Genomic DNA, 27,969 nt, shown 5'->3' on the forward strand with positions numbered 1-27,969 from the left:
TCAAAAAATAGAGTTGGAGCCATAGGAGCTCTTTGATGGTCTTGCTTTAATGGAGCAGAAGTGGTAATTTATTTTGTAGGTTTCCAGGTGCTGGCTGACTAAAGGCTTTTAGGTATCTTATAGCCATAGCTAAGAATTGACTTTCCACAGTTGCAGCTGGGCAGAGAAGTTAATTTTAGGTTTGCTGACTGAACAGCAAAGAACAAAACCGCCACAAATTAAATATTTCAGTTAACTTTTTCCGTTTCTAAACATAACTTTTTAATTCCAAATCTAAAAAGAAACATTTGACTCATCCACCATCCAAGGTCCCTGTGTACACTTGAATAGTCTCTCTTTACCACAGTTGTCCCAAAAATCTTTCATGTTACTTAATTATGCCTTCTTCTGGATGAAAGATTGAAAAATATAATTGGAAGAATCTGAGAGGTAAGAAAAATTAAAATTATTTTTCCTCCAAGAAAAAAAGGGAATAACAAACAGGGAATATTTTGAGGTCATGGCACAACCATGCAGAGCTGGTACCACTGCTGCCAGGCTGTGGCACCAAGACTTGGGAACAAATCCCTTGTCTTCAGCCAGGATACACTGCTGGGCTGCTCCCAGGCCTGTGGTAGGTGCCTTGCTCCTGCCCAGTGGTTGCTTTTATTGGGACAGCAGTAGCCACCTCCAGCAGTGGCATCACTGCAGTCTTCTCCTGCCCTGTCAGATTTAACAGCCATGTCTCTCTCCCCGCAGTCAAGAAGGGGTTGATGAAGCAGGAGGAGGTGTGTGTCATCGACGCCCTGCTCGCCGACATAAGGAAAGGGTTCACGCTGAGAAAGACAAAGAACAGACACGAGTCAGATGCAGCTCCTAAACCCTTGTCTGCAGAGAGCCCGGAGGAAAACCATTCTGGTAAGGACACAGACCTGACTGTACCTGCAGCTATTCATTCCCATCTGCCTCTGAGCCTGAGCCAAGCATGCACCAGCAAGAAGCCTTTGTTTGCATTTGGGGCATTTTATTTAAGAAGGCTTTGCAGGCAGTGCCAAGGAGAAGAGAAACAGAGAGTCTTGAGCTGTTGCTAGCCAGGTCTGTCACAAAATTAACAGGAATTTGAAGCAGCATGGCTCTGCATCTGTGCTGATAAACCCTCTGAGATGCTTGACCCATGTGTCAGCCATGGCACCGTCCTGTTGGGGCACTGCTGTTGTCTCCACACAAATCCCCTCCAAGCTCTCAAGTCTCAGTAGCACAGCGTGTTCTGCCTCAGAGACTGCTGGATCCCGTCTCAGTCTACACTTTGGAGACTGAAGAAGCCCTTTAAAAAAGATAAGAAACCCTATTTGCAGAAGTACCCAAGTCCTTTAGGTGCTTATGAGGAGACAGCCCATGAGTTTAGCTTTTCTTTGGTCTCTTGACCCCAGTGTCAGTGCAGTTTGGTAAGTCCAAGGACATTGGTCTATCCGTGGCACTGCTAGACCTGTTCTGCAAGGGCAGGTTAAGTCTGGCTAATGGGCAGCCTTAAAGTCCTCACACAGCCAAGCCAGCAGTCCAGCCTGGGCCAGGACCTTACAGGCAGGTTCTCTCTTCCTGACGTAGACTTTCAGGCTTCCTTGCAAGTCCTAGGCCTTCCATGGAAATCAGCCATTTTGCAGCAAAGACACATTAACACCTGCTGAAAACAAATCAGGGGCTTTGCTGAGCTGGAGCCTGGGAGTCCAGCTGGGGTGACCACATGGGTATAAGGCAGGGAGGTACAGGTAAGATAAGTTGGTGCTGCCTCTGCATAGCAGCTTTAGGGTCAGTGCTCCCTCCACAGGCAGCTACTAACCTGCAGACTCTGCAGGGTAAGTGCATCTTGGTTGGTTCCTGGTGAAACTGCAGCTGGGGCTGACTGTGTGTTTTCCGTTTAAAGGAAAGAGCATGAAGGATCCACAAGCAGCAGGGAAGCAGATTGATGACACGACCAAGCAAAACAAGGATGATCATCCCTCAGAAAGCCCTCCTCCCTCAGCCACTGCCCCAATGGAGACGGGTGGAGGTGTTACAAATGGTTCGGCTTCAGGCCAAGTATTACCTAAAAACAGTGCTGGAGGAAGTTTGCCGCAGGAGTCCCAGACCAAAAGCACCTTAGTGAGCATGGTGGAAGCTGATGGAGCCAGTCAGACCATGCTGGGGCCTGGGATGGAGCAAGCAAACAACGTGGAAAGCCTCCAGCCCAGCACAAAGAGTGGCTCCTTTGCCTTCTCTGTGGCTGACATAGGCACAAGGATAAGCTTTGTAAGCAGCAGTTCAGCCTCTGCTCTGAGAGACCAGCTCAGCTGGACTGACGGGTCCACGTCAGGAGGCCAGGACAAGGAATGCCCAACTGGTGGCTCAGAGAGTGCTCAGTCTGCTCCCTGCAACGAGGCCCAGCAGGTGGAGTCAAAAGAAATGAGGAAGGAAAATGAAGACCCAGGTACAGACTCGCTGTTGGACACCTCTCAAGACAAGTCCTTCTCAGAGGAGCCGGCCACCGACTCCTCTTGTTCAGCAACACTTCCCCCAGAGCAAGCTCACACCGACAGGGAAAAGCAGAGGCCATCAGGGAAACGGAAGAAGAAGAAGAGGCACAGCAAAAGCTACTCAGGTAGCCTATTTTATAAATAGCCCTTGGGGACTGACTGAAATGTGGGAACCTTCCTGATACATTTGTATACACCTTTTTCTTTCCACTTCAGGACCCAAAGCCCCCTGCCCCTAGAGCCACACCATTTTGTGCAGCTATTATATTTTTTAAAACCCGAAAGAGCTTTAAAAATAAAAACACAAGCATAGTTCATTCTGGTGACATGTATAAGTAGTTTATAAAGAAGTAATGATGAATCAATAATTAAAAAGCCCATTACACATACACAGTAAAGATGGCAATAAGCACATCTGTCAAGTGTGCTAAAGACAGCTACAAGGCATGGTTATGTGCAAACAAGAGTTCCATTAGGCTCCAGAGCAGTGATTAAGAGCAGTTAATACTGGGTACTTAATCAGCAATCACCCCCTCTGAACTACTTACAAACACATAAAACCAGCAACATCAATGCTGCCTTGGGGGTGTTTGGTTTTTTCCCCTCATTGTAACAGCACTTTTCCTGACAACCTGCCCCAGGGGTACTTTAGGTGGCTTCTGATCATTAGGCCCTCAAACCATCGCTGCAGAGGGAGGGGAAAAGGTCAGGCACTGAAAAAGAGCATCTCATTGATGCTTCCACCAAGGATCCTCCAGCTGGGCTGCCCTGCTGGGGCTGGGAGGGAGCTGAGCTGCTGGAGCCACACAGGCCTTCTCTTCATGCCAAAAGTCCTCAGCCAGTCCCAAAACTGGGAAGAATGTCCAAGTGCTTTAGATCCTTACCACCCTCGGGTGGGTTCCTTAATCCCAAATTGGAGATGCCTCCTAGGAAACAGAGATGGGTCTGTCAGCCTCTAGAATTTACAATGTACTTTCCAAAGCCTGTTTCCTGCAAGATCCTGAGGTCAAACAAATGGGAAGGCAAATGGGAAAGTATCTTTTTACCAATGCTTGATGTTTTTTCTTTCAAGGAGGGTGGAAGAAAAAAGAAAGAAGGGTTTGAATACCCATTGCTGAGAAAGACAGCATAGGTTGAGCAGCTACCACAGAGGGACTTAGCCTTTTAATGCAGCATGCCCCAGGGTTGTAATTATTTACATTTCTAAACATATCACTTTACTCTAGTTAAAAGCAAGCCAGGAATGAGAAGTGATTTCCTGTAACAGTGGTTCCCAAACTTGCTTCTGAGGAGGAGCAGAAGTTTCAGCAATGGGAGCATCCCATGCTCACAGTCCTGGCAATTCTTTCCTGACACCTGAAATTAGGACTTCTGGCTTAAGAACTGACCCCAGCCTGCAAAAGCCACAGGGTTCCCTGGGCATCCAGGGATGGTATCAAGGGGGTTGAAACTAGATGATCTTAAAGTCCTTTCCAAGCCAAACCATTCAAAGATTCTGTGTTCTTAGGAACCTTTCTGCTACTAGACAGTATTCTCATCACAAAAAGTTCCCCGTTGTTACCTTAGCCTTGCCATGATCAGATATATTTAGTGTCTCTCTTTTGTTCAAAGCAGAGGTTGAGACTGATACTGGAGATAATAAAACAAAAAAAGATTGTGTGGCACAATGAGGTATGTAAACACACAAAGGTGTCTTTTTGTGAACTAACCACAGCACTGGGACTTCACAGACCTAATCAGTATTCAGCATTTCACCTAATCTTTGTCTTTTTGTCTAATCACAAACACATGTGAAATAAATTTGTTACTCTGATTTTTACTCTCCAGGGTGTTGATCTTGCATTGAGTGGAGTCAGTGCTGATCTCCATTCAACACAGGGTCACAGCCCACACGTTTGTCCTCTGTGTCAGCAGCAGCCAAACTGCTTCTCCCTGCAGATAATTAAAAGCCATTATTCTAACCAAACAATCAAACTTCATGTGATGAACAAAGTCCTTGCTTCGATCACATTATTTTCTCAAAAACTGTAAAAATGCAATTTCAGTACCTACCTCCAGCAAAGAACATTTGGTTTCTTTGTGGGTAACCACTTTCTATAGCACTGTTTAAATATGGGTGTCTGGAAAAGGGAATAAAACACTGGACCCAGGGACAAATACTAGTTTGAACAAGATATCACTCAAAGCTAAATTCAACTCCAGACTCTCACACAAGTTCCCTGCATCCTTCACTGATCCTGGCAACACACGGTTGCCCCTCAAAAGGAGTTCCAGGATGAGACTTTCATTTGCAAAACTTCCCCTGTTTTTACAGCAAGTGGAATGAAAAGCAAGAAAAATAAACAACTGAAACACCCACTGTACTGAAATTGCATAGTTACGCATTGTCCTTTCCACGCTGATGAGCATCTCTTATGAACTAAATCAATATTAGCAAATTGCTCTTTGTCTTGTTTCCTGAAAGGAATGTATTTATTCTCCAGCATCCCCAGTTCCCTGGGGCTGGGAGCCCAGCTGGGAGCCCTGCTCCTGCACAGAGACACGAGAAATCTGTGCAGGATTTCCCCTTAGGACTGCTTTTGTTCCTGTACCTGGAGCATCACTGGAGCAAGAGGAAATGGGATGTACATTGGGTAGTTACAGTCCTGAGTACTCCTGCCCTCCTTTTGGCCCTTTTCTTGCACTACCATAGGATTACATGAAGTAGAAGTAGCTCTGCTGGTTTAAAAGGTCCTAAGGAAGATTTCCTGCAGGAACAGAAAATAGTAGCAATGAAGCATAGGTGAGAAGTACACCAGGTCCAGTGCACATGTTGCATTGGAAGGGCAGCTGGAACCACGAGATAAGCTTAACTCAGACTTTTTTTTTTAAGCATACAGGCTTAAAAAAAAATCATATTTGAAAAAAATATACAACACAGTTTTGCTTTGTCCTAGGAAGGGACAGAAGCACAACACAGAGGAATGCATGGGCATACAAGACCTTTATGAAGTGACCAAGCCAGGCAGGTGTTTCACTGCAGCCTTGCAATGCAGTGCCTGGCATTGCACCAGCAGAGTCTACCTGGGCTTTGATGCCAGGAGGGCAGAGATGAGCTACACCTTGAAACCTGCACTTCTCTTTTTCCTCTTCTGTATCTCACACAGCAAGGGCAGCAGAAGCAAAAACCCATTTGCTTGTCTTAGTCTCCTGTCAGAGAGGTTCCTTTCCCAAATGCAGCTCCTGTAATGATGAGACAGATAAGACAGAACTTCTTGGTAAAACAGATTCAGCAAGCCTAGAGTGTTACCAATCAATATTTTTTCCTAGGATCTTCCACCTGATTTTTTTTTTTTTTTATTTTATTTTATGTTTTGTCCCAAGCATACATGATCTGTTCAGGTCCCCACTAGTTCTCTTTTGGCACAAGACATTTCTTTCTCTGGTGGATTTGCTGATGTGGAAGTTATGGATCTCAGTGAAGCCACAGGAATCTTCTTCTTTCTTGTGAAGATCCAGCTGCAGGGATCAAACTCAAACTCCTTATGAGTTTTTAGAGCTTCCCTAACAGCAGCAGAGGGCAGGAACAGCCTGTGACTGTGATAATATTTTAGAGCAACAAAAGACTGTAATCAGCTACTGAGTTCTTGCCTCACCTTGACCATATCTTGTTCTGCAGCAATTTCTGTAATAATGTTAATGTCTTTAAATGTCAGCTTTTACACCTAAGGAGTGCTATTCCACATTATCTTCATGTTCTCAAAACAAATGGTTTAGCTGTTCTTCCTCTTGAATCAAGGCACTGGTGGTCATGCTGTTTGTGTGCACCCTGGTAACATCTCAACTCATTTCCAACCAAGTCCAGAAAGAGCTTAAAGAATCATTTTATAAAGGTGACAGTAAAAGAGAGGAGAGTGTACAGACACCTGAACTCCAGAGTGTTGCTCTTTGAGTTTGCCTGCCTTAGACCCTAGAGAATTGCTACAGACAAATGTTCACATCTGTTTGTGCAGCTCCCCTTTTCCTCCCATCTGTATGTCACTTGGAACGGTTTAGGGAAAAGTCTTGCAAGCACAAGTCCATAAGCAGCTGTGCTTCAGCAACTGGGCTTTAGCAATTTCCCTGCTCACTGATCTAGTTGATTTATTCCCTAAAAAGTAAAAGAAAAACCAGACCAGGAGAACAGAGTTGCTCAGAGACCACAGCCTGGTGAGCAGGCAGGGAAAGGGCAGCAGGGCAGCTATGACATGCACATGGCACAGTGGTACATCAACCTTCCACTGCAAAGACACAGGAGGGACTGAGAGTCCAGGTTTTCCTTTAATTCCTGAGGGACAGATGCTTCATACCTAGCAAGATATATATTATCGGACTAAACTTAAAAGCAAAGTTGCCCAAACTCTGGAACATCAGGATTGGTTCTGGAAACATGAGATTTTTATTAAATACATCAAACTATCTGTTTTTAGGTTATCTGAGGAACAGATGAAACTGATTTCCCAAGTACCACCTTAGCCGTTAGATACACATGCATGCAAAACCACACCATTTTTGTTCATACTTGCAAATAATTTGCATTTCCCCCTCTTCTTGCAGGTGTCATGGCAAGACAGAAGGTGTGAGAGAACCTCTCATGTCCCTGGAGCACTGCCAGCTTTTGAGACTCTGGGTTCTGTATCAGTGGAATGCCACCATGGACAATTTCTGCCCCACGAAGACCCACAGCCTCTCCTCATGCAGCCTTTCACTCTCCTCCCCAGAGCCTAAAGAGCCTCCTCAGAGACTTTGGACCCCTCAGCCTGTGCCTTGCACTGGGTACCTGAGGGGGCAGGGGACAGTTCTGTGCATAGTGGCAGTGAAAGGGTCAGACCTGTCATGCACTGTCCTGGAAGCCAAGTCTTTCACCCTGCTCTTAGGCCAAACTCCTCTTGAAATGACAGCTGAGTGTGGCCCAAGAACAGACTGCAGTGTTTAGTCCTCAAAGAAGTGTTAAAAACAGCAGTGCCTCAACTAAATTAAGGGTATAAATTAAGCAGTGGCTATACCATCACAGGTGGAGGTGTGTTAAGTCCTTCTTCTCATTGCCCACTGATGACTTATACTGGACCAGGTCCAAGACCCAGATTAGACAAATGTATTTTTACTCTCAAGCACTTAAAGCAAGGGAAATTGGTTACAGGGAAAAAAAAAAAAAACAAGTAAAAGTATGTATTTTAGTAAGCATATGGCCATATAAATAGTGTTTGGTTCCTACATGAAGCTTATGTGCAATTGAAGCACATCAGTAATCTCAAGTAGTCTTGTCACACAGGCCAGTGCATCCATCAATTTTTGGACAACCAGGGCCCTAGTTTCTCTTACTAAAGCAAAAGAAAGAGGTTTTCCAGAGTGCTCTATTGGACACATTTTCAGCTTATCCTGTAGTAAATCTCTGGGTTTGGCTTCTGTTGTCAGCTGCTTGTACTCAAGAGTCTATGTCCAAGCTGCAAAATGTGTGGAATCATGTTACTTTGGCTTTAAAACTGGGACTGTGCAGTATTGTGTTTTCAAAATTCAGAGCTTTATTTCTCAAGTTTTGTAATAACACTGTATAATAATTTTGTACATAGCTGTCCATTTAAAATGATCTATGTTTGTTGAATCTATGATGTGATATGTACTGAAACATAAATCCAGTGGAAGAGCTGGGTACATTTCAGAACTGTTCATTTATATGGTAACTCACTGTGGCTAACCTAATGTGCAGGCTAAAGCTTATTTTGCTTTGCTTAATGTCCTTGTAACACTGAAAACTTAGAAGTGAAACCAAGAATTAAATCACTGGTTTGCTTTAACCAAGGCATCACTATGAGCATATTGAGAACTGGTCAACAGAAGCAGAGATGAGAGCAGACACATGGGCAGGTTCAGTGCAGGAGACACTGCAGAGTAGCACAGCCCTGTTGCAACAGAAACCCACTCCTGCTGGCAGAAGCAGGGATATCCCCAGCATTCCCTGCAGAACCATGTCACCCACGTTTGATTTGCAGGACTGTCTCTATCACTTCTACAGGTTTCCCCTTTTTTCCCCTCTTTTCCAGTCTCAGAGCACATCACCTAAGCACCATCCTTTTGCTCTTCAATCTAGCTCCACTGCTCTCAGATAGACTCCAAGCTGCTAAACCCTGAGTATTAAACACATTCTCCCAGCTCTGTGTTTGTGGAAGAGCCTGCAGCCCAGGCTAGCAGTGCACAGCCAGCCTCCTCCTCACCACCCCACTGTTAGATCAATAGGAACATCATTTGGAGATGCAGGGCTGGGGAACAAACAGGTTTTCTGGGTGTTACCTAAGGAACCTTTCCTGCTGATGCCCCACTAGCTGCTCACTTCAGATGCTACAGCAAGTGTCCATTTCTCCATCTGGGTCTTTCAGTTTCCTTCATTTCCACCCAGACAGAGTAGATCATTTCCACAGCCAGAGTTTTTATTACTCTGTGCGCTTACCTTGGCCTTTAAAGAGAGGGGGGGGGGTTTGGCATTGTTTTTCCCCTGCTTTCAAGAGTTTACAAAGAAATGGGTTATTTTGAGCCACCAGAGGCTCTTTGTTCAATAGTCATCTGTAAATTATCTATTCAATCACATCCCAATCAGCAGACTCAAGCACAACATTTATAATTTGTTGATCCAGAGCAGCTCTGCTTCCATTACAGTGATTATTTATGAAGAACAGAAGAAAAAAATCAGAGCAGGTCAAAGACTGATATTCAACTGGGATATGCAGTTTTGTTCTATTTATGAGCTTGAAATAAAGCTCATGATCCTGAAGATTTTTCAGTGGTTGCAAGACCAAATTAATTGTTGGTAAAAAGAATACCACAGCCAATTCAATAGAGCTGTGGTCATTTAAATCAACCATGAGTACAGACCTCAGAATTCTTGTGATATATAACAGCAACTGCACATGGGGTCTGGTGTGTTACCCAGGCTGTGACCACCACAAGCTTCTTGCTGCCAAATAAATGCATATTCTGTAATTAAGCATTGGCTATATGATAAAATGAAAGTATGGGAGAAATCAGCAGAAATATTTTCAAAATATTTCACATCAAAAATCAGCTATGTTTAGTGAGATGGATTTTCAGGCTTAGTTTTTGGGGAGTATTGGTTGGTATTTTTTTATTTCAATACTGAAACTATCTCAAAGTTTAGAATAAAATAAATACTTGGTGAGTTTCCTTTCTCTGGTGGGGATGGGGAAGACCTATGATTCATGAGAATTCATCCATCACAGTCCTAAATTTTTCATATAGTATATAAAGTATCTAAGCATAATTGTCATGTATGTAAGTAATTTATACTTAGTAATAATTACCAATGGTTTTGCTCTTCTGCCAGTTCCCTCAGTACCTTTGGGAGGATCCCATCAGGCTCCATGGGTTTTTGAGTGCCTAGGTGGCACAGAAGGTTGCTTACCATTTCCTCCTGGATCATGGGGGATCTTTTCTTCTCTCTGCCCCTGACTGCCAGCTCAGGGGGCTGGTTGCCCTGAGGATGACCAGTCTTACTGTTAAAGACTGAGGCAAAGAAGGCAGCCTTTTCCTTATCTGTAGTGATGATGTTCCCTTCCACATCCCCTAAAGGATGGAGATGTTCCTTGTGCCTCTTTTGTTGGTGGTGTATTTGTAAAAACACTTTCTATCATCTTTCACAGCAGTGACTGGATTGAGTTCTAGCTGAACTTTTGCCTTCCTAATTTGTTCTCTACATGACATCTCACCATCCCTATAAATGTTGAAGAAACTACTTGATATGACACTTCGTGCTGTGGTTTGGTTGGCACAGCAATGTTTGGTTGAAGGTTGATGATCTTGGAGGCCTTTCTCCAATGTTAATGATGCTATGAAAAGAACAGAAATATAAATGGAGCTTTATCCAGTCCACAAGCACCACCACAGCTTTGCACTGTACTTGGAGTGTGGCTGAAATCTCAAAACTATGCCAGTATCTCTTGGGCTGAGTGTGCCATTTAATTCTCTCCTCTCCTACATTCCATACAGCCAAGGGGGCTGAGAAATACCTTCTGTTCCAGTTAGAAAGAGGCAAGATAAATTGAAATAAAAATGCATAAGCCTGTTTCAGCAAAATTAACCAGTTTCCATTTGTCTAAACATAAAGCCTGGATCTACAGCTTCATATTCCTGGTACACAGTGATAAACCAAGTACAAGATGCAAGCTTACCAATGCTAAACATCAGCACTGTAGGAACCCAGGCTCATTCTGTCTGTGTGGTAATAGTCATGGCCATGAAATATGGGTGAACATGTTAGTCCTGATGTTATGTCCACATAATGTGTCTGAAAGCAAATGCAGTCATGAGCCAACTCCATCAGAAACCACATTTTGTTTGGTCACCTCACAATCAAAACCAGGCAGGATATGACAAACAGCTTTCCCATTACTAGAAGTGTGACTACAGAGGGTTAAAAATGGGGCAGTGATAGTGACAGGACCTCTTTAGATGTTTTCAATTACTGCATGGTGTCAATCTTGCCAAATAACCACATGATTTGCAGGATTTGCAATGGAAATGAGGTCCATAGTAAAGAAAAATATTTCCATTTCCTTAGTTCAGAGCAGGTACTACACCTTAAATACCAGGGGAGAATTTGATCACTGCAAGTTAATCAACATATTCAGTCAGCTCCATAGGTAACTCGCTGCTTCATCTGTGCTGTGCTAGCACTTAATTCACATTAGGAGCTCTCTAATGCTCTCTCTGCTGCAGCAAAAACAACTCCTGCAAGAGCTGTGTGCAACAATTCACACAGAGCCAGGTGTCGGTGGGAATTAGCAGGAGCTCTGTGCTTCCCTAATGGAGATTTAAGCAGGCTCAGCTTGCATTACTCAAAGTCAGAAGACAAGAATCACTCTGTGGCAGTCAGCTCCTATCAAGTCAGTTTAGATACACTCCCAGCCTGTCAAAGGAGGTTTTTTCTAAGATCAGCAGTCTTTGCTGATGACACCTACATTATTACAGTTATGGTTGGTTTGCCCTGCTCAGGGCATGCAGAACCTGATGTGTTTGTCTGGTACTTATGTGGCTTCATGCAGCATAATCTGCTGTAAATTTAGTCATGAATTAGTGACAATTAATGACCAAATCTGTCAGTCAGAACAGATGAAGAAAGAGGAGAAGCAGAGGCAGCACAGGCAAAAAGGGCAACAGGTCTGTGAAATCTGGTCCTCCAATCCTTTGAAAGCCACAACCTGATTTTGTAATCCTACCCTCAGTAGCACACAGTTTCCAGGACTCATCCTTTGAGACCAACAGGTTTCTCTATACCCTTTGCCATGTTTTGTACCTCCATTTGTTCAGATTTTCACAGCTCAATTAGACAAAACTGGAATAGTGATGATGATCTTCTGAAAGGGAGCTTGGACAAAACAATTTCCAGAGTCCTTTTCAACCAAAGTATTTTTATGATTCTCTGTTCAGCAAGAAGCAGAAAAGATAGGAGTAATGAGAGTCCAGAAACCCTTTCAGGTTTGTATGTTATTCCTCTTTGTTGAACCAGTGTTATACACAGAGAATATGCCCCAGGGAGAGAAACTGCATTCACCATACCAGCAGTCTATAGATCCATCCTGAATCACAGACAAATGGTTTGTTTTTCTAATTTACCTCCTTAATTGGAGTGACCCCAGGGAGAACAGCACAAGAAGGAGGTTTTATCCCTCCAAGTATTTTCAATTGCTCTGCCTTTCTAGAGGTCTAGAGGACAAAGAGACCCTGATCTCCACAGGGCATGTTCTGTGACACACACACAGCTGCCTGCAGAGGTCTGGGGGCAAACCATAGCACCACTGCTTGTAGATCAGATGAGAGCCAGCACAGCAATCTCTTCAAACCATGACCTATCTCAAATCTAGCAAATATTCATAGATTAAAGCTGATATGTCCTGTGTTTAATCCCTTCAGCTATACAAGGCCCGATTGAAGTAACTATTGACATTTCTTTCAATTTGGAGTTGTTCATCCCTATTCTCTACAAATTCCTCTGCTGATCCTCATCTTCTCCCAGCCTCTTGCTTTTCAGTCAGTCCCCATACTCTCCATACACCTTTCCATGGTTCCCTGAGCTCCCTCATCACTGCTGCAGGGCCCAGAGACCAGCAGAGTGGTCATAGCAGCAGTACCTCCTAACATCTGTCACACACAGCTGCTGCTGCTGCTGGCCCAGGCTCCTTCTGCAGCAGATCCCAAGGCTCCTGCCTTACCACCGGCTGCCAAAAAGTGGAGCCAGTTCCCTTAGAGGACTTTTCATTAACTCCATCCCTAGGACAGTCTCCACAGGCATGAAGCAGACATTTCACAGCCACATTCCTGCCAGCAGCAGGGGCAGTTACAGGGTGAAAAGTGAATGCTTTCACTTTGTTTCCAGCTTTTTTTTCCAATTGCTTCCTGTTTCCAACAGCTTCCAGCTTTTTTATATGAGGAAATGGGGGCACAGCAGTAGCTGGATCTTAATGAGAGTTGGACTGCAAAGACTAAAGAGGATTTTGACAGACTGAAGTGTTCTCTGTGAGCCAGCAACTTGGGCTACTGAGATTACTAATTTTCTGCCACTGCCTTCCTAAGAGGCTGTGGGCAAGCACAGAAGGTGTGCCTCAGTTTCTCCATCTCTAAAATGGGGGTAATGGCTTCCTTTGAAACACTTTGACAAACATTGATGAAAAATAGAGAAATATTGTTAGCAATAAGAAAAAAAAAATATTTTTCTCTAAGTTTTTTCTAAGTATGACTAAGAGTCAAAACAAAATGAAGAGGGGAAGTTCCAAGGAATTACTGTTCCCCAAAAGCCCCTCTTACCCCAGGGTGCAGAAAAACCTTGAAAATCCCTAGGAATGTATTTGAAAGGAAAAGAGTGAATCTTATAGTGAGAAGATTGCTTGTGCAAGAAAAGATTAATATTTCTATTTTCTTCTACTTCTTACTTTTATCCTTGTAAGAATCATAATCATCAAGGACAAATTACACAATTTAAAAGTCAACAGTGAGGAATATTACACCAGGAGCATCTTAATGCAAGTCAGTGCCTCAATGCAAAGCAAAGCAAGTGGAGCCCATTGGGAGCTAATGAACAACAGTTTTGTTCTAGTTAGGGGGCAGCTGTCTGCATAAACAAGTGACTAACCCTCTCCCCATTTGGGTTATACATCCTGCTGCTCAACTCCAGCCATTTGGTAAGATGTACATCTTCAAATCCTCAAAACTATCTTACACTTTGGGTGGTTACCTTGAATGTGTGTGGGGTACAGCTTTTAAACAACTTCCCCCTCAAGAGAAACCTTTTAGGTATTTATAGCACACAAGGGGAAATATCAGGTCTTCTGAAACATTCATTCCCTGTTTATAGTATAATAGTGACCAATAAATGAAATTCCCATTACAAAGAAAATCAGGTTTTTCAAAACAAGGTAACTCCATATCAGTCCATTAGAAAGCCAAGCAGTGAAAAATTGGGAGTGTTTACATGATCCAAATCACACAGGTTAGATACCTTTATAATCAGGCTTAAAATTCTGAATCCTGTGCCGTCAAAATACCGCTTCTCTTTCAAGGCTGATGAGAAGTGTGCCTATTTTTAGCATGTCAGTAGTCAGATAAAAAAGTGGAAGTCTCTAATGTGGTGGTCCTCAAGCATCATCAGCTTTCCCCATCAAACAAAAGCAGAGCACTGAAAACAGCTGTAGAGCACTGAAAAGAGCTTCTCAGTTAATTGCAAGTTTACTGATTCAACAGGATCATCAAATTGGGCTGATGTACTGAGTCAGTCTCTGTTCCCTGCCCTGCCCAAGAGGTGCCAGTGCAAGTTCTTGTCTGGCTGCATTGAGATGTGTGTTTATTTGTGTATTCACAGAGGAGGGGAGGCTGCACTTTCTAAGGAGAAATTTCACACAGAGATTTATTTTTTTTTAAGATATACCCACAGGCTCATGTGAACATTATCAGCAATGTAAGTTACAGCTGCCTTGAAGTCATACCAAAGCTTTAATCTTTTTAAAAGCATGGAATTCTCTACATAGTCTCTAAAGTATAATCTTTGGAAATACATTATTATAAGCCTATTTATCATTCAAAGCATATTAGCTGTTTCTAGTATAGTACTACTTGTTAGTAGGATTTTTAAAAATAAGATTTTTCTTTACACAAACCCTGCAGCAATTTAGATGAGCACTGTGATTAAAAGAAAAAGAGCTTCCTAATTAATAGTCTTACTGATTCTCCCTATAGCTTAATTAAAATAAACAAGCAGCAGAATTTTAACATGAGCATTTCTAATAAGATTTTTTTTTTTAATCAGTTCATTTTACTCCTAATAATTCTAGCAGAAAGTGGCTTATTTCTCATTAGGCTTTCTCATTTCTCATTAAGCTTTTTCACAGGCCTGAATCTTTCACTTCTCCTGTTAGGGTAATTACAGGCATATGTACAAGTTTACCACAAAGATTGTGAAGTCCTAAAGGGGATGCAATAAGATATTAACTTAAATTAAATGTAAGCCTGCTTTACCTTTGGGATAACTGCTTATTTGTGCAAAAAAAAAAATAAATATAGAAACCAACAACAAATTAGTTTAAGTAAAATTAAAATGTGGTTAATATTAATTTTCTATTATAGGCCTTTAACTTAGTTATTTTAACTGGTGCTATTTAGTATGTGAATTAAATGTTATTTACTGGCTGATTTAACATTTAATGTTTTTAATGTAAGCCATTCTTACTAAATTAAGATTGAAAAAACAAAATCAAAATTTTATTGCTTTCTTTTGCTATAGATGCATTGGTTCACAATTTTACTGCAGCTGTAGGAGCTGGAGACTCTCATCACTATGAACTGCTAGGTTTCAAAGACAAACTGTTCCAAATTATAGCAGATGCTTTACAGGTGTACTATGGACTAGAGATGCATCAATTGCAGGTTTTAATGTGGCTCCCTTAATGAGTTTTCTCTGTGTTAGTAGCTGCCAAAAATTGCTGTGTCAGGAGGAAAATGGTCATTCAGAAGTATTAACTTATCTCTTTGAAAACATAAATGTGGTGCATGTACCAAAAAAAAAAAATCTCTCATGCTGCACTGGAAATGAAAGTCCCCAACTAGTTAAAACTGCTGATGCTATTAATGTGTGTTTTGTTCAAGAATGGGATGACAGGGGCTTTGTTTCTGCCTACATGTAGTCCCTAAAAACACTGCACCTACTGTGTCATTTCTGGAGCACTGATAATTTGCTCACTGCTCGCCTTTGAGCACGTGCTGCCTCTGCCATTTTTGATGGTCATTCATTGATGTAGAGGTTATAAAGAGAGAAATCACACAGCAGCTCCAGCTGCTGAGATGAAGTGTCCCAGAACACTGCTCATCCACAGGAAATGCAATTGTTTGCAAAATAAAGATTTTCTCAGTCAAGCAAACAAAGCCAATTCTTGAGACAGCAAATGCTCTACTAACTTTGTAGGACTGTCTCCATGTCTAGAACTGGGCATCCACACAAGATAGGGACTTCTGCAGTCTTTTGCAAGAAGCTCTAAGAGAAACTGTATAGGCTCAAGACAAATATAAAGGTTTTCTCTAGATTAAAATTTGGTTTAAGTGCAAAATAAGAAAGATAATCTTATTCACTTAAATGCTTACCAGTCATTTCCATGCACAGTCACAAATACCTGAGCAGCTCACCATGAATCCTCCACCTCAGCTGTAGCTTGTTTATTTTATTAGGCTGTTTTGAGAGCTTCCCTTTAAATCCTCTGTACCCAAGGTAAATTGTGGTTTTTCAGGGTTAAGTGACTGTGTCCCTGCTGTTTGAGATGTCCCCTCTATAAAGGGGTAAGTCCTGTAAGAGCCATCCCTTTACCCCTTCATCCATCCCACTGAATGACTGATCAACACTGGGGAAAAAACAACCAGGTAAGGGTTTCCTATGCTGCTAGCATTTGCTCTTTTTTTATGTATTATAACAAGAATGTAGAAGGATCAAGAGAAGTAAAAATGAGCCTCCTGGCCAGAAGGACTGCCTTGCTCCTGACTCACCAAGGTGAAACTGCTATGAACTGTGATTTGGAAAGCTAGAAAGTTAGAAATAAGAATAAGTTGCTTACCTTAATATGAAGGTCACTGTTCTGCATCTCTGTAGGAATTATGAGAGCAGTTGTGAGGACTTTGCTAATCCATGCACCTCCTCATTGTCTTGTAGAGCAGGAAAATGGGACCGGGACAAGCCATGGAGAGTCTGCTATCAAGCATGCACTGCTCAAATCACCACAAAACAGTGACAAGAAGATCTGTTCCCAAGGTGAACAAATGCATTCAAGTTAATATGGACTCTGAAGAGGAGAACCCCAGTGCACACCTGAGCCTTTCTCCGACAGCTGGCCTTTCTGGGAGGTCAGAGCATTGTCCAGGGAACACATCACCTTCTCAGAAAGACATTTCCTCTTCCTCCCATGAACAGTCTGTCATGCCAGCTCTGCTACCACAGCTGCCTGCACCTCCACCCCTACCTCTTCCCCCTGTTTCCATGCCTGGCATAAATGCCCCATCACTCCCATCTCCTCAGCTCTGCAGCAATCCTGGGTGCAGTCATCCCACCTGTGGATGTGGGGAGCAGCCCCACACTAAGAAGACGCCGATGGTGAGGATGAAGGTGCTTCACTGGCAGAAGCTCCCCTCTGATGTGGTGAGACGTACGTGCTTGTTTGTAACACTGGGCTGATGGGTTTGTGCACTTTGCAGCCAAAGGAAAGCACTGATGATGGGGGAATAAACCTTCACTCATAAGTCAGGTCACACATGCGGTCCCGTTGCTTGCTCTAAATCATAATCACAAAATAAATATGGAAAGGCAGTCCTCTGCCAATTAGTGGAGGAAATAGTAATTTGGGAGAAGCTCTGAGCTGAGGCTTTGTAGCTGCTGAAGTTACCTTCAACCTCTCAATCTCTATTTGTTACTTGTTAAAGGGGTGTTGTGAGTCTGTACTGATTAAGGTTTGCAAAACACTCTGTGTGTGGAGTGGAAAGATCCTTTCAATGGTCATGTTCTGTGGTTCTTCTTAATGAACTGCTGGCACATCACCAGTGAGTGAAGTTTCAGATGAAGCTTTTGCTTTGCATTTTATGTTCCTGCAGAGCCAGAAGATGCACCAGCCAAGATCTGAGGCTGAAAACTCTTGTCAGTAGGGCTGGGGAATGTGTACCCTCAGGGTAGCCCCCAATTTTATTTCACACTGACCACAGGCACATGATTTGTGTGGTGTTTCACACACACACACAAAAAATAACCCTAAGAGTCTGTGGTTACCATGTGCCAAAGGGGCTTGAAAGTCTTGTTCAACTTCCAGCAAAGAGGCTGGAAGCACATCTTCAGTGCAGTTTTTGATATTCAGTTTACACAACACAGATCTCAGTTGTTCTTCCTTGCTGATCTCTGAGACAAGGGGATATCAGAGGCAAGAACTTGCTGCTATGATGAAATATATAAACATAGATATAAAAAAACTGAGCCACAGACTGCGTTCTTGTGCAGGGACACAAACTGAGATTCATTCCCAATGCATTCAGTGTCACTGTTTCAGTCTCCCCTAAAGCAAAAGGAGGTGAGGTCCTGTCTTAAAGGTTCCCATGTTGTACAAGTTCATGTTTTGAAGTTCTGTTTGTTATTTGGTAATAATGGTGGGCTTGGATGTCTTTATCTCTTGCAAAAAGAGATGTTTACCTAATTGGATGCAGCATCCCTTGTTTCGGTACCACAATCCTCCAACGTGTATCTGGTCAGCAACAGCAAAAACAATTTGGAGCAGCCCATTAAGTTCATCTGCTGCCTTCAGCTCCGTGAATTTAATGTGGCAGTAGTCTTACAGGTTTAATTAGGCTTCAAACCTTTGGGATGCTCTCTGTGGGAGCTGTCACTCTTAAATAATTCACATTTGTCCGGGGCTAATGAGCATCATATTTCATTCATCCTTGAACATGTTTTCCCTTTTACAAATCACACTGACTTGAAAGTGCTCCTCAACCTCTGTGGTCCATCTTGAGCTTTTATTCTCTTCCAGAAAGCCGCTCCATATGGGCTGTGATGCCAAGCAGCAGCAAGGAGCTTGTGGAACCTGATTATGCAACCTTGGAGCTTCTTTTCTCTGTCCCACCAAGGACACATACAGAGAAAACAGGGCCAAATATAAAGAAAAAAGAGGTACTTGGACTGCCCACTTTTTGTAGAAAATGGCAAAGTTCTTAGAAGTGAAAAGCTTATTAATTTCTTTATTGTTGTCAATCATTTGTTATAAGGAAACTCGAAACATTTTGAGATCCACTGCCCAAGACTGCCTTAAAAAAAAAAACACAGGGGAGGTTTAGAATGAAACAAGTTGAAGTAACTCTGCTGAGGGATAGGTCTTCATCTGAGACAGGGAGGATGTGGGAATTTTAATATCAATTCTTATAAACTCAATTAAGCAAATAAATTGCCTTTGCCTCTTTCTAAAATAGATCTAATAGCCTGTATTGTTATCAATTACTTGGGGCTTGATCAATGAAGGTTATTGATAATATTATTACTAAAAAAGAATTAATCTCTCTCAATAAACAAACAAAAGCTCTAGAAAATCTGTTAAGTCCAAGGTAAATGTATTTCTAGCTGACTGATTTTTTTCCTTTTCACAGATCACATTCATAGGTCCAAAGAAAAGCCTCCTTCTGAGCATATTTCTGAAGCAATTTAAGTGGTAAGATTTGGAGAATAACTTCTGAATTACTGATTTGATGTGTCTATGTGTTTATTCATACATTAAATGAAATAAATTTAGCAAAAATACTTTGGAAGTATGATCTTTCTTTGATAAGAAGTCAACTTTTTTCCCCTTTTTTTTTAATAATGAGAGGTAACAGTCTTTTTCCAGACAATTAATATAATTTTTCAAAATGATATTGAATCTAGAATGAAGTACTAATTCCTAAAGAGACAACATTCATAAATAGCAGTACAATTATGTAGAAACATGTTTTTCTTTGGTATTATTGTCATAAATATCAAATTCTGGCAGGAACTATTAGCAAAGACTGTTAAATGGAAGTTTCAAGTCACTTCATTGTTTTTAAAGAGGCATCTCCAGGAGTTCAGATCCAAAATCATAGATAGCTTTTATGTGCAGTTTTTCTATAAATAGGAAACAGTTTGAATAATTAAACAAATGGAAATTTACCAAGTCAAAACCCTCATGGAGGGGTTGGGGAGGAAAGGAATTTGTACTGGTTTTTGGGAAGATATCTTTACTCTTAATTTCCCTGAAACTGTGGCAGGATGATGATGGATGTTCTGCTCCCTCTCTGCCCTTTGTGTCATGGCCCATCTTAAAAGGGTTTCAAGAAGAAACTCAGCCAAGAAGTCCCTTTTCATTAAGAATAAATCAGAATCTGTCAGAGGGATGTTTTTAATTATTATTATTCTTTTTCTATGACAAACTTCTCAGTGGGGGGAATGGTGCATAGCCTAATGCAGATGCTATTTCCTCTCCCTACATGATTCCCTGGGCAGTGGCAGAGCTCTCCTGAGAGCAGCTGGTGACTGTGGGATCAGAGAGCTGAGTCCCAGTGCACTTGTGAAGGATGAGGCTGCTCTGGAGCCGGGTGCTGCCTCTGTTAGCGCTGCTGGCTGAGGAAACCCAGCTCTCCAGAGTCCAAACCACAGCAATCTGGAATCATTTCAAACACATGTTGCCTGCCAAAGTTTCAGGCAAGGATTTGAGTTAAAACCTTCTGGGAGCCATTGGCTTTATCCTTGTCTTTGCTGCAAATGGTGGATGAATTCAGATGCAAATACCTTCTCAGTGACACTGGACACCCATAGTAAAAGCAGAGCTTTGGGGTTTGTTGTGCAAAAGTGAACAAAGGCCAAAGAGAACACCTAAATTATAAGGAATATTGGTTTAGGCCTAAAAGAAAAACCTTTGCATTTTCACATCTCCACAGTGCTTTTGAGGACTAAGATCCAAACTGTAACGGGAGGTAAGTGTAATATAAATTACCTCAGTTGCTCCTGGAGTGCCAGCAGAGAGATTGAGGTCTTTTATGCCATGTTACTCCCCCACATGCTCCACAGCATTCCTCTCCTTCTTGCAGCTCCAATGAAGAGATTGCTGCCATGATTCAGAAAGGGGATAGATCCAAGCTGGATGCTGAGATACTGAAACAGCTACTTAAACTGCTGCCTGAAGACCAGGAGGTATCTACTAATGTGTCGTTCTGGTGGAGTTCAGTGCGTTGTGTGCTCAGCTCAAAACTTGTGCTGCTAAAGCAAGAAGCTATGACTGGACCTCACATCCTTCTGCTACATCTAGGTCAATGACATTCCAAGGCCAAGTGGTGGGAAGTCCATCCCAGCAACAGTCTGGCCTCTTCACACAGTGGTTGAACCAGAGTGTGTTGGGAGACTCAACACATGTGTAGAAAAAGTGCTGCTCTCTATCCTGTTATTTTAATTAGGGGGATGAAGCATGTTAGGGTTTATGGACTTAGCTGAACAGAGAGTCTTCCAGAGCAAGTTTAAAAAAAGAGGAAGGGAAAGGACACATCCTTTTAAAGGGGTTTCTTGGTGTCTGTGCATTATACCTTGCTGAATCCCTGCCTACAGATCAGGAATTCATCCTAGGAGATGCTGTACAAAGGCAAAAGACCTCTCAGTTAAAACAAAAGCTACATGTTTGCCCTTGATAACCAGTTCATACATAGAATTTATTGTTCATCTGCTTTAGTCTCACTGCCTGTGCACACAGCAAGTTCTGAAAGGCCCGTGTCATGGCTGTAAGAAGAAAATGGCACATACAGAAATGTATCTGTGGTTATTTTCCCTGTTAAATTAGTGTGGTTATTTTGCTCTATTTTTCCCTGTTAGATAAATAGCCTGAAATCTTACAAAGAAGAAAAATCACAGCTGGCAAATGCAGATCAGTTTTATCTCCATCTTTTGGAAGTTCCCAGGTAAGCAAAACCTTCCTTGTCTCTTTCCATGAGTGTGGTTCTTACAAAACTTGTCCATTAAAATTAAGGCCTCTGTTCCTTGTGCTAGAGGGATGTTCCTGACATCCAGTCTTCAGGATAAATCATCTGACTGCTATTTGTAGAGCTTGTATGAGAATTTTTTTCCTTCCCAAAGGCCAGAGAGACTTTCAGACACCTTTGTCAAACTACAGTTAAAATAACCTTGGTATGAAAAACCCTTGACTGTTGAACAGCTATTCCTATGTGGTGTGAAGCTGCAGACTGAATCCTGTCACCAGGCTGCTGATTCACTCCACCCCTGGGCTACAGATTCCAGTTCACCCACTGGAGAGCCCACAAATCCACAAGTGAATCACAGCAGTGCCTGTGCTTTCACCACCTCCCCAGTTTTTACCAAGTCAAATGAGGCACACACAGAGAACTCCTTCTGCTGTCTCAAAACCATGGTGACATGTTACAATTAATAGCAATAGCCCTCCGTAAATCTGATCAGTTGCCATGCCACAAACAGAGACACTTTTTTGAAAATGTGGTGGTGAAAATGTGGCTTTTCATTTTCTCAAACTTCTAGCTAGATTTAAAAGTCCTTTAGAAAATGTTTTCCTTCCATAATATTAATCCATGATGAAGTATAAATGTCATTAAAGGGTATCACTGCCAAAATATTTCAAGTTTCTGTTCCTGAAGTTAAAAAGAACTAAAACCCTGGCTAGTGTTGCCCAGGAATTGTAAAAAAAAATATGGCCTCATTATGCAAGGTAGTCACTGCCAGATGTCAGTCCAGCATTGCTTTCTGAAAGAGGAGATAATAATTGTTCCTAGGACATCTTTGGAAATATCTGTGTTTGATTTATATATAATCCAGTTCTCATGTCAGAGCATTAAAGAGACCATAAGAATGTTGGTACTGAGCTTTGCCTAAAATGGATGATGCTCTTGCTGAACACAAGTCAATTAATCAGGCCTGTGGGGTTTGTTTTCCATGGTGTTCATTGTGGTTTTTTTCCACTGGTCTCTTTTTAGCTACCAGTTGAGGATTGAATGTATGCTGATTTGTGAGGAAACAAAAATTCTGCTGGAGTGTCTGTGGCCAAAAGCACAAGCCATCAGGACAGCCTGTGAAAGTAAGTACATCAGTGCTGCACCAGTGCCCAGGCTCAGCCACTTTCTTCTACTTGATTAGCATCAGCAGTAGCCTATGCTATAATCTAATCAAAATTAACCTTTTAATGGCTGAATGTGTAGTAAACATCAAAATTATTCTGCAAATTCCTGCTCCTAGAATACATTCTGGAGAATTGCTGTTTGTGCTGGTCTGCTCTGAAGTAGTAGTTCTGCAGAGAAAGAAGGAAATTTTCTTTATCAGAGAATCACAGAATGGTTTGGGTTGGAAAGGACCTTAAAGATGTTCTCGTTGCAACCTCCCTGCCATGAGCAGGAACACCGTGCACTAGACCAGGTTGCTCAAAGCCCTACCCAACCTGGCCTTTGAACACTTCCAGGGTTCACAAAGTCATTTAGGTTGGAAAAGATCTCTAAGATCACTTGGTCCAACCTTTGACCCATCAACACCTTATCAACTAGACTTTAGCACTGAGTGCCAAGTTGTTTCTTGGACACCTCCAGGAATGGTGACTCCGCCTCCCTGGGCAGTTCATTCCAACACTTAACAACCCTTTCTGTGAACAAATTCCTCCTGATGTCCAACCTGAACCTTGCCTGGTGCAGCCTGAGGTTGTGTCCTCTCATCCTGTCACTGGGAGAAGAGGCCAAACTCCCCCTGAACACAAAGTTTCAGGGATTTGTAGACAGCAGGAAGGTCTCTCCTGAGATGGAGATGTAAGTGCCAGATCCTGTATGAATACAGGTTACATTTTTGTGTGAAGCAGAGATTTTTGTCCATAACAATGAATCAATTCCAGTTTTTCCTGTAGTGTGCACTGATGCAGTCCAGCTTAGCTCTGTGGTGATGCAGGACACTGTGCCATACCAGAATCTGATTTGGCTGCCAGAAAAGGGCACCAATATTTCAGGAGAAGTCTCCACCCAAAATTAGCCCTGGTTTTAGAGTTGACTCTTTATTGAAGGTGCTCTTCCAGCTTCAGTTTAATGGTTTTAGAGGGTCATTGATCTCCTGTTAAACACTTAAACTGCAAACTTTTATGTTTACACACAAAACAGGGCTACACCTGGATGTCTGATGTCAGTGCTATGGCTACTTTTATTGGGGAGCAATCAGCAGCTCTCTGCAGTCCTACCCTGACATCCCTGTTCCCCCTCCATCCCATTAAGAGGGTCAATGTTTCTGTTCTAATTCTGCCAAAAGCTTTATTCTTGCCCCAGATTCCCCTGCTAAAATGTGCATCTTTTGATTATTGCTCTCACTAACAATGATAACAAGACACAAAGAGCTTTGCTTAACTAGAATAAGATGTGCTGGGAGTGAGGGCTATAGACTTTTACAAGTTTATATACTTTCTTGTATGTGGTTCTCCTTCATAAGGCAGCTGCAGGGTTGATGCATCTATACTCCAAACTTAATGGAAAAACTAGTTTTCCATCTGCTTGTAATGAAGAGATAACAATAGAAAGCTACTCATTACATTTCCATTCAGCTGATTTATTTCTGTACTGGTATTTTTCCAAATCCATAACAATGGCTTGACATAATCTTGGATGAAAATTTTGTTACCATCACTGTCAACCTAAAGAAAATCCTATTTCAGATAATTTAATTTAATTTATTGAAAATGTCTCTCTTATTCTTTAGCAATTCTTACCAGTCACCGACTGCCAGTTTTCTGCCAATTGATTCTTAAAGTTGGAAATTTTCTGAACTATGTAAGTAAAATGATTTCTTTACTGGTTGTATTCTAAAGATAATAGAAAACAATGCAAGACTTGAAAACTGAAAGAAGGAACTTTTTTCTGTGTCTTCTAGGGACGTCACACTGGAAATGCTGGAGGTTTTAAAATTAGTGCCTTGCTCAAACTAACAGAAACAAAAGCAAACCAAAACAACATTACTCTGCTTCACCATATTTTGGAGGTACAAAAAAACTGAGAAATTAATCCTGTATGCATTATTCTCAAATATTAATTCCCCAGAAGCTAAGGGGCTTTCACCTCAGTAAGACCCCACTATAGGTACCCAGAAGATGAGCCTTTGTGCTGGAAATACCATGGAAACTTTTCCACAGATCTCTATGCAGATGAGATCACATCCATATACAGTAGTATTTGGAGAGGTAACACTAGGTTTCCTTCCTCCAGTTCCCTTGACATGTCTGCTGGCAGTTTTCTTTCTCTTTTTCAAGTGCTCTCTTGTGTTGACACATATCCCAAATGCATCTGTCAAATGAAATTTATTTTTGTGGTATGAAGACAAAATCTCAGGTCAGCCTGTGCACTGTGGCAGCCCATGGGATGTCAGCCTGAGCACTTAAAATGAGTCTTTTCCTTTCTTTTAACTCCCTGTGGATGCCAACATGAGAAAAAGAAAAAACAAGACTAAATTTATCCTTAAACTTATAAGAACAAAACGGAAGTGTTAATTTTTCAGTCCTGATGTTGTCCAGCTGAAAATCTTTCATACTCTTTGACAGCCTGTATAACATAACCATTTTTATTCTTCAATTTTAGGAGGTTGAAAAAACCCACAAAGATCTCCTGCAGCTTCCCAGAGATCTTGATGCTGTTTCCAAGGCAGCAGGGTAGGACATTATTGTTTGTTTTTTTTCATGTATGAATTACTAACCTCTTTAAAGCCAACAAGGAGCTGAGTCATTTTATGGTGGTGTAATAAGGTCACAGGATTTCTCTGCTGTGGAGAGAGAGTGGTTTCCTTCAACACCAAACAGTGCTGAGATTTATAATTCAACCTGGTTAAGACTTTAAGGTGTGGAGCTCAGTGTGATTTTTCTTTTGTGGATCCAGTTCTACTTCAGAAGAAAACTGTGTAGTTAGTGAATGTTCCTCATTTTCAAGGACCAGATTCTTCTTCCACCTATTGCAATAAAGACATATCTTCCCTGAAGTTTCTCAGTCAGTTCAAGAAGTGTTTGGACAATATTTTTGGGGCACACAGTGTGAATCTAGGGTTCTGTGCAGGGCCAGGAGTTGGACTTGATGATCCTGGTGGATTCAGCACATTCTGTGATTTTTAGGTGAAAGCCCATCTGGAGGTGCAGAGCTTATGTAAGGAGGGAATGATGGGGTGATTTACTGGCAATTGGGGGACCTCAGGACTCCCAGACTTGATTATCAGCATGTGTTTCTAATATATGTGGGTAGAAATTAAAAACCTGTTTTGGTAGACTTTTGACTTTCTGCCATGTGCCTGAAAGCCTCATTAGTCTATTGCCAGCTCTTTCTCTTTAGCTCAAAGGAATTACAGGAGATATGTTTAATTGCACCAATCAGAATCCACATTTGTAGTACCAGGATTAACATTTTTAATCTTGTTATGAATTCAGAGGATACACAGGAACCTTGTAGTGATTTAGATTTTCTTGTAACTCAAAGAAGGAGTAATTTTTATATCTGTAGATATGGATTGACATTTATTATGTAGCTGCTAAATAGCTACATAAATAAAAAGCAATAATTTTGAAAGTATTTTAATTCCATAATTAAACAGAAAAACGCTATGGCTTTTGTGAGTTATCTTTGCAGAAGCTAAACTGAATGTTGTTTTCAACCATTAATTTCTTTTTGGATTGTGTCATAATAGAAATATTTTTCTTGACTGAAACTAGATCTTGCTGGCCGATGATATAAATGCACTCTTTGTATAAAGCAATTGCCCTCTACTTTAGTAAAACTCTCAAACTTACAAAATTGATTTGCTAATCAGCCTGTGGAGAGCTGTGCATGGTGCAAATCCTGCAAGGGATTCTCCTAAAGCTGCTCACATCTGGATGCACCATGAAGCACCAAGCCAGGTTTTGCTGATTCAGTAAATTTTGTCTGGCCCAGGGAGCAGTTCAGAACTACAGAAGATTTTGGTTTGGCAGTGGTTGGGTTTGGATCTCCACACAAGCTGAAGTAACACAGAGAGGAGATAAAATTTTGGACTATAGGCTGGGGAGAAAAGGCAAGGAGGAAAGAACCAGCTAAATAAGGACACTTTTGGCACAGGGGAGATGAGTTTGTGTTGCCTATGAATAAAAATAGTCTGGAAATTGTTTGGAGTTTTTTGAATACTAGGACAGTGAGTTTCTTCCACAGTCCATCCAGGGAGGTAGTGAGGGCAAAAGCACAGAGTCTTTCTTACATGAGGGTTTGTGCACATGAAAAAGAACTTATACAGAAAAGAACTACTTATACAGAAAAGAAAGGTCTGGGCTGGACAATTGTCCATTTGCAGAGATGATAATGTTTATAATAACCTTTTAAGTTAATGCAAACAAAGAATTCAATGTACTATCCCTTTCATGGACCTTTCAGAATCCACATTGATGCCATGCAGGCTGAGGCAGGTGCCAATTTGAAGAAACTGTTGGAAATAGAGAAACGCTTATTTTTGTCAACATGTGATTTAAAAATACAGCATGGAAAATCTGTGCAAGTAGGTAATGTGAGTGTGACACATTTCCCATCTTTCTTCCTAAACACTCTCTTCTTAAAGGCACTGTGATTCAGGTTACAACTGGACATTAAGCCCTGTGGGAAAGGGGTTATTAATACACCCCACTGTGCCCTGATGGAAGAATTATCCCAGATTTTCCTCCATTTCTGTGATGTGATACTGGGATATGGAAACAGCTGAGGACTAGACAGATTTTTCTGTGGGTTAAAGAAAGGAAGGCCCTAAAAATGAAATGTAGGCTGCAACTATAAATACGTACAGTGCAGCACAGAAACATGTTTTGTCTCACTGTGCTTTGTGGGGAAAAAGTGGATAGATTTGCAATATGCTTCCCCCTCCCCCCATATTTCCTAACATCCTAGCTTTTCATATTCTCAGGACAGGTCACTTAACTAAAACTATAAGATAGAAATCCTGGTGCTGCATGTCCCTTGATCAGTTATCCCAGGTTGTGCCACACTTCCAGGTGGCTGTATGATGAAAATGCAGATTCAATTCAGAAATAAATATTACACATTGTGAACCAATCTTAGTTGTTAGTTTTTTAAAAACTGACTGCTCTCTGTTAAGTGGCTGAAGTCTTCTGAGCAGCTTGGGATATGCTGCTTTTTAATATGCATAAATTGTGTTACAAAATGTGTCTCAGGGCAGCCTCAATGCTTCAAAGGACCTGCAGAAGGAATTTGCCACCATTGAAAAGAAGAAGGAAGAACTTGCTGATTATCTTTGTGAAGACCAAAAAAAATTGTCTTTGGAAGATGTATTCAGCACAATGAAAACCTTCAGAGAGATCTTCCTCAAGACATTACAGGTGGTTTGCCCTTGTGACTGTTTAGACTTTTAAATTTTTTTTTAAAAAATCAAGAAATAATTTTTATC

General features: G+C 41.6%; 2 protein-coding genes and 1 long non-coding RNA gene across 6 annotated transcripts in view; 2 read left to right on the forward strand and 1 right to left on the reverse strand.

The window, feature by feature from the left end:
* INF2 (inverted formin 2) overlaps positions 1-8,151 on the forward strand; it is a 40,704-nt gene extending 32,553 nt beyond the window's left edge. For 2 of the 3 annotated variants that reach the window (XM_015630485.3, XM_015630486.3), the window contains exons 20-23: positions 739-897; positions 1,901-2,614; positions 4,104-4,160; positions 7,065-8,151. In XM_015630485.3, coding sequence (XP_015485971.1) covers positions 739-897; positions 1,901-2,614; positions 4,104-4,159 — 929 coding nt within the window. In that variant the 3' untranslated portion in view covers position 4,160; positions 7,065-8,151. The remainder of the gene's footprint in view (positions 1-738; positions 898-1,900; positions 2,615-4,103; positions 4,161-7,064) is intronic. The other variant, XM_015630487.3, reaches the window with a different exon arrangement.
* LOC117244521 lies at positions 2,815-16,251 on the reverse strand. The gene is made up of 4 exons (XR_004497782.1): positions 16,143-16,251; positions 5,553-5,711; positions 5,081-5,236; positions 2,815-3,415 (listed from the first exon to the last, which is right to left on the reverse strand). It is a non-coding gene; the product is annotated as an uncharacterized LOC117244521 (long non-coding RNA).
* LOC109022677 (inverted formin-2-like) lies at positions 10,097-27,522 on the forward strand. Of its 2 annotated transcripts, none has more exons than XM_033514945.1 (11): positions 10,097-14,466; positions 16,702-17,191; positions 18,557-18,696; positions 19,167-19,228; positions 20,622-20,724; positions 21,394-21,479; positions 22,524-22,624; positions 24,271-24,341; positions 24,442-24,549; positions 25,143-25,213; positions 26,949-27,522. In XM_033514945.1, the coding sequence occupies exons 2-11, from the start codon at positions 16,711-16,713 to the stop codon at positions 27,136-27,138; spliced, it is 1,413 nt and encodes a 470-aa protein (XP_033370836.1). In that variant the 5' UTR covers positions 10,097-14,466; positions 16,702-16,710; the 3' UTR covers positions 27,139-27,522. The 2 variants fall into 2 exon arrangements, with proteins under 2 accessions (XP_033370836.1, XP_033370835.1); XM_033514944.1 differs by lacking the exon at positions 10,097-14,466 and adding an exon at positions 16,262-16,415 and having other exon boundaries at positions 26,949-27,520.
* Positions 27,523-27,969: the final 447 nt, after the last annotated feature.

This window comes from Parus major, chromosome 5 (genome assembly GCF_001522545.3).
Source record: "Parus major isolate Abel chromosome 5, Parus_major1.1, whole genome shotgun sequence".
Lineage (NCBI taxonomy): Eukaryota > Metazoa > Chordata > Aves > Passeriformes > Paridae > Parus > Parus major.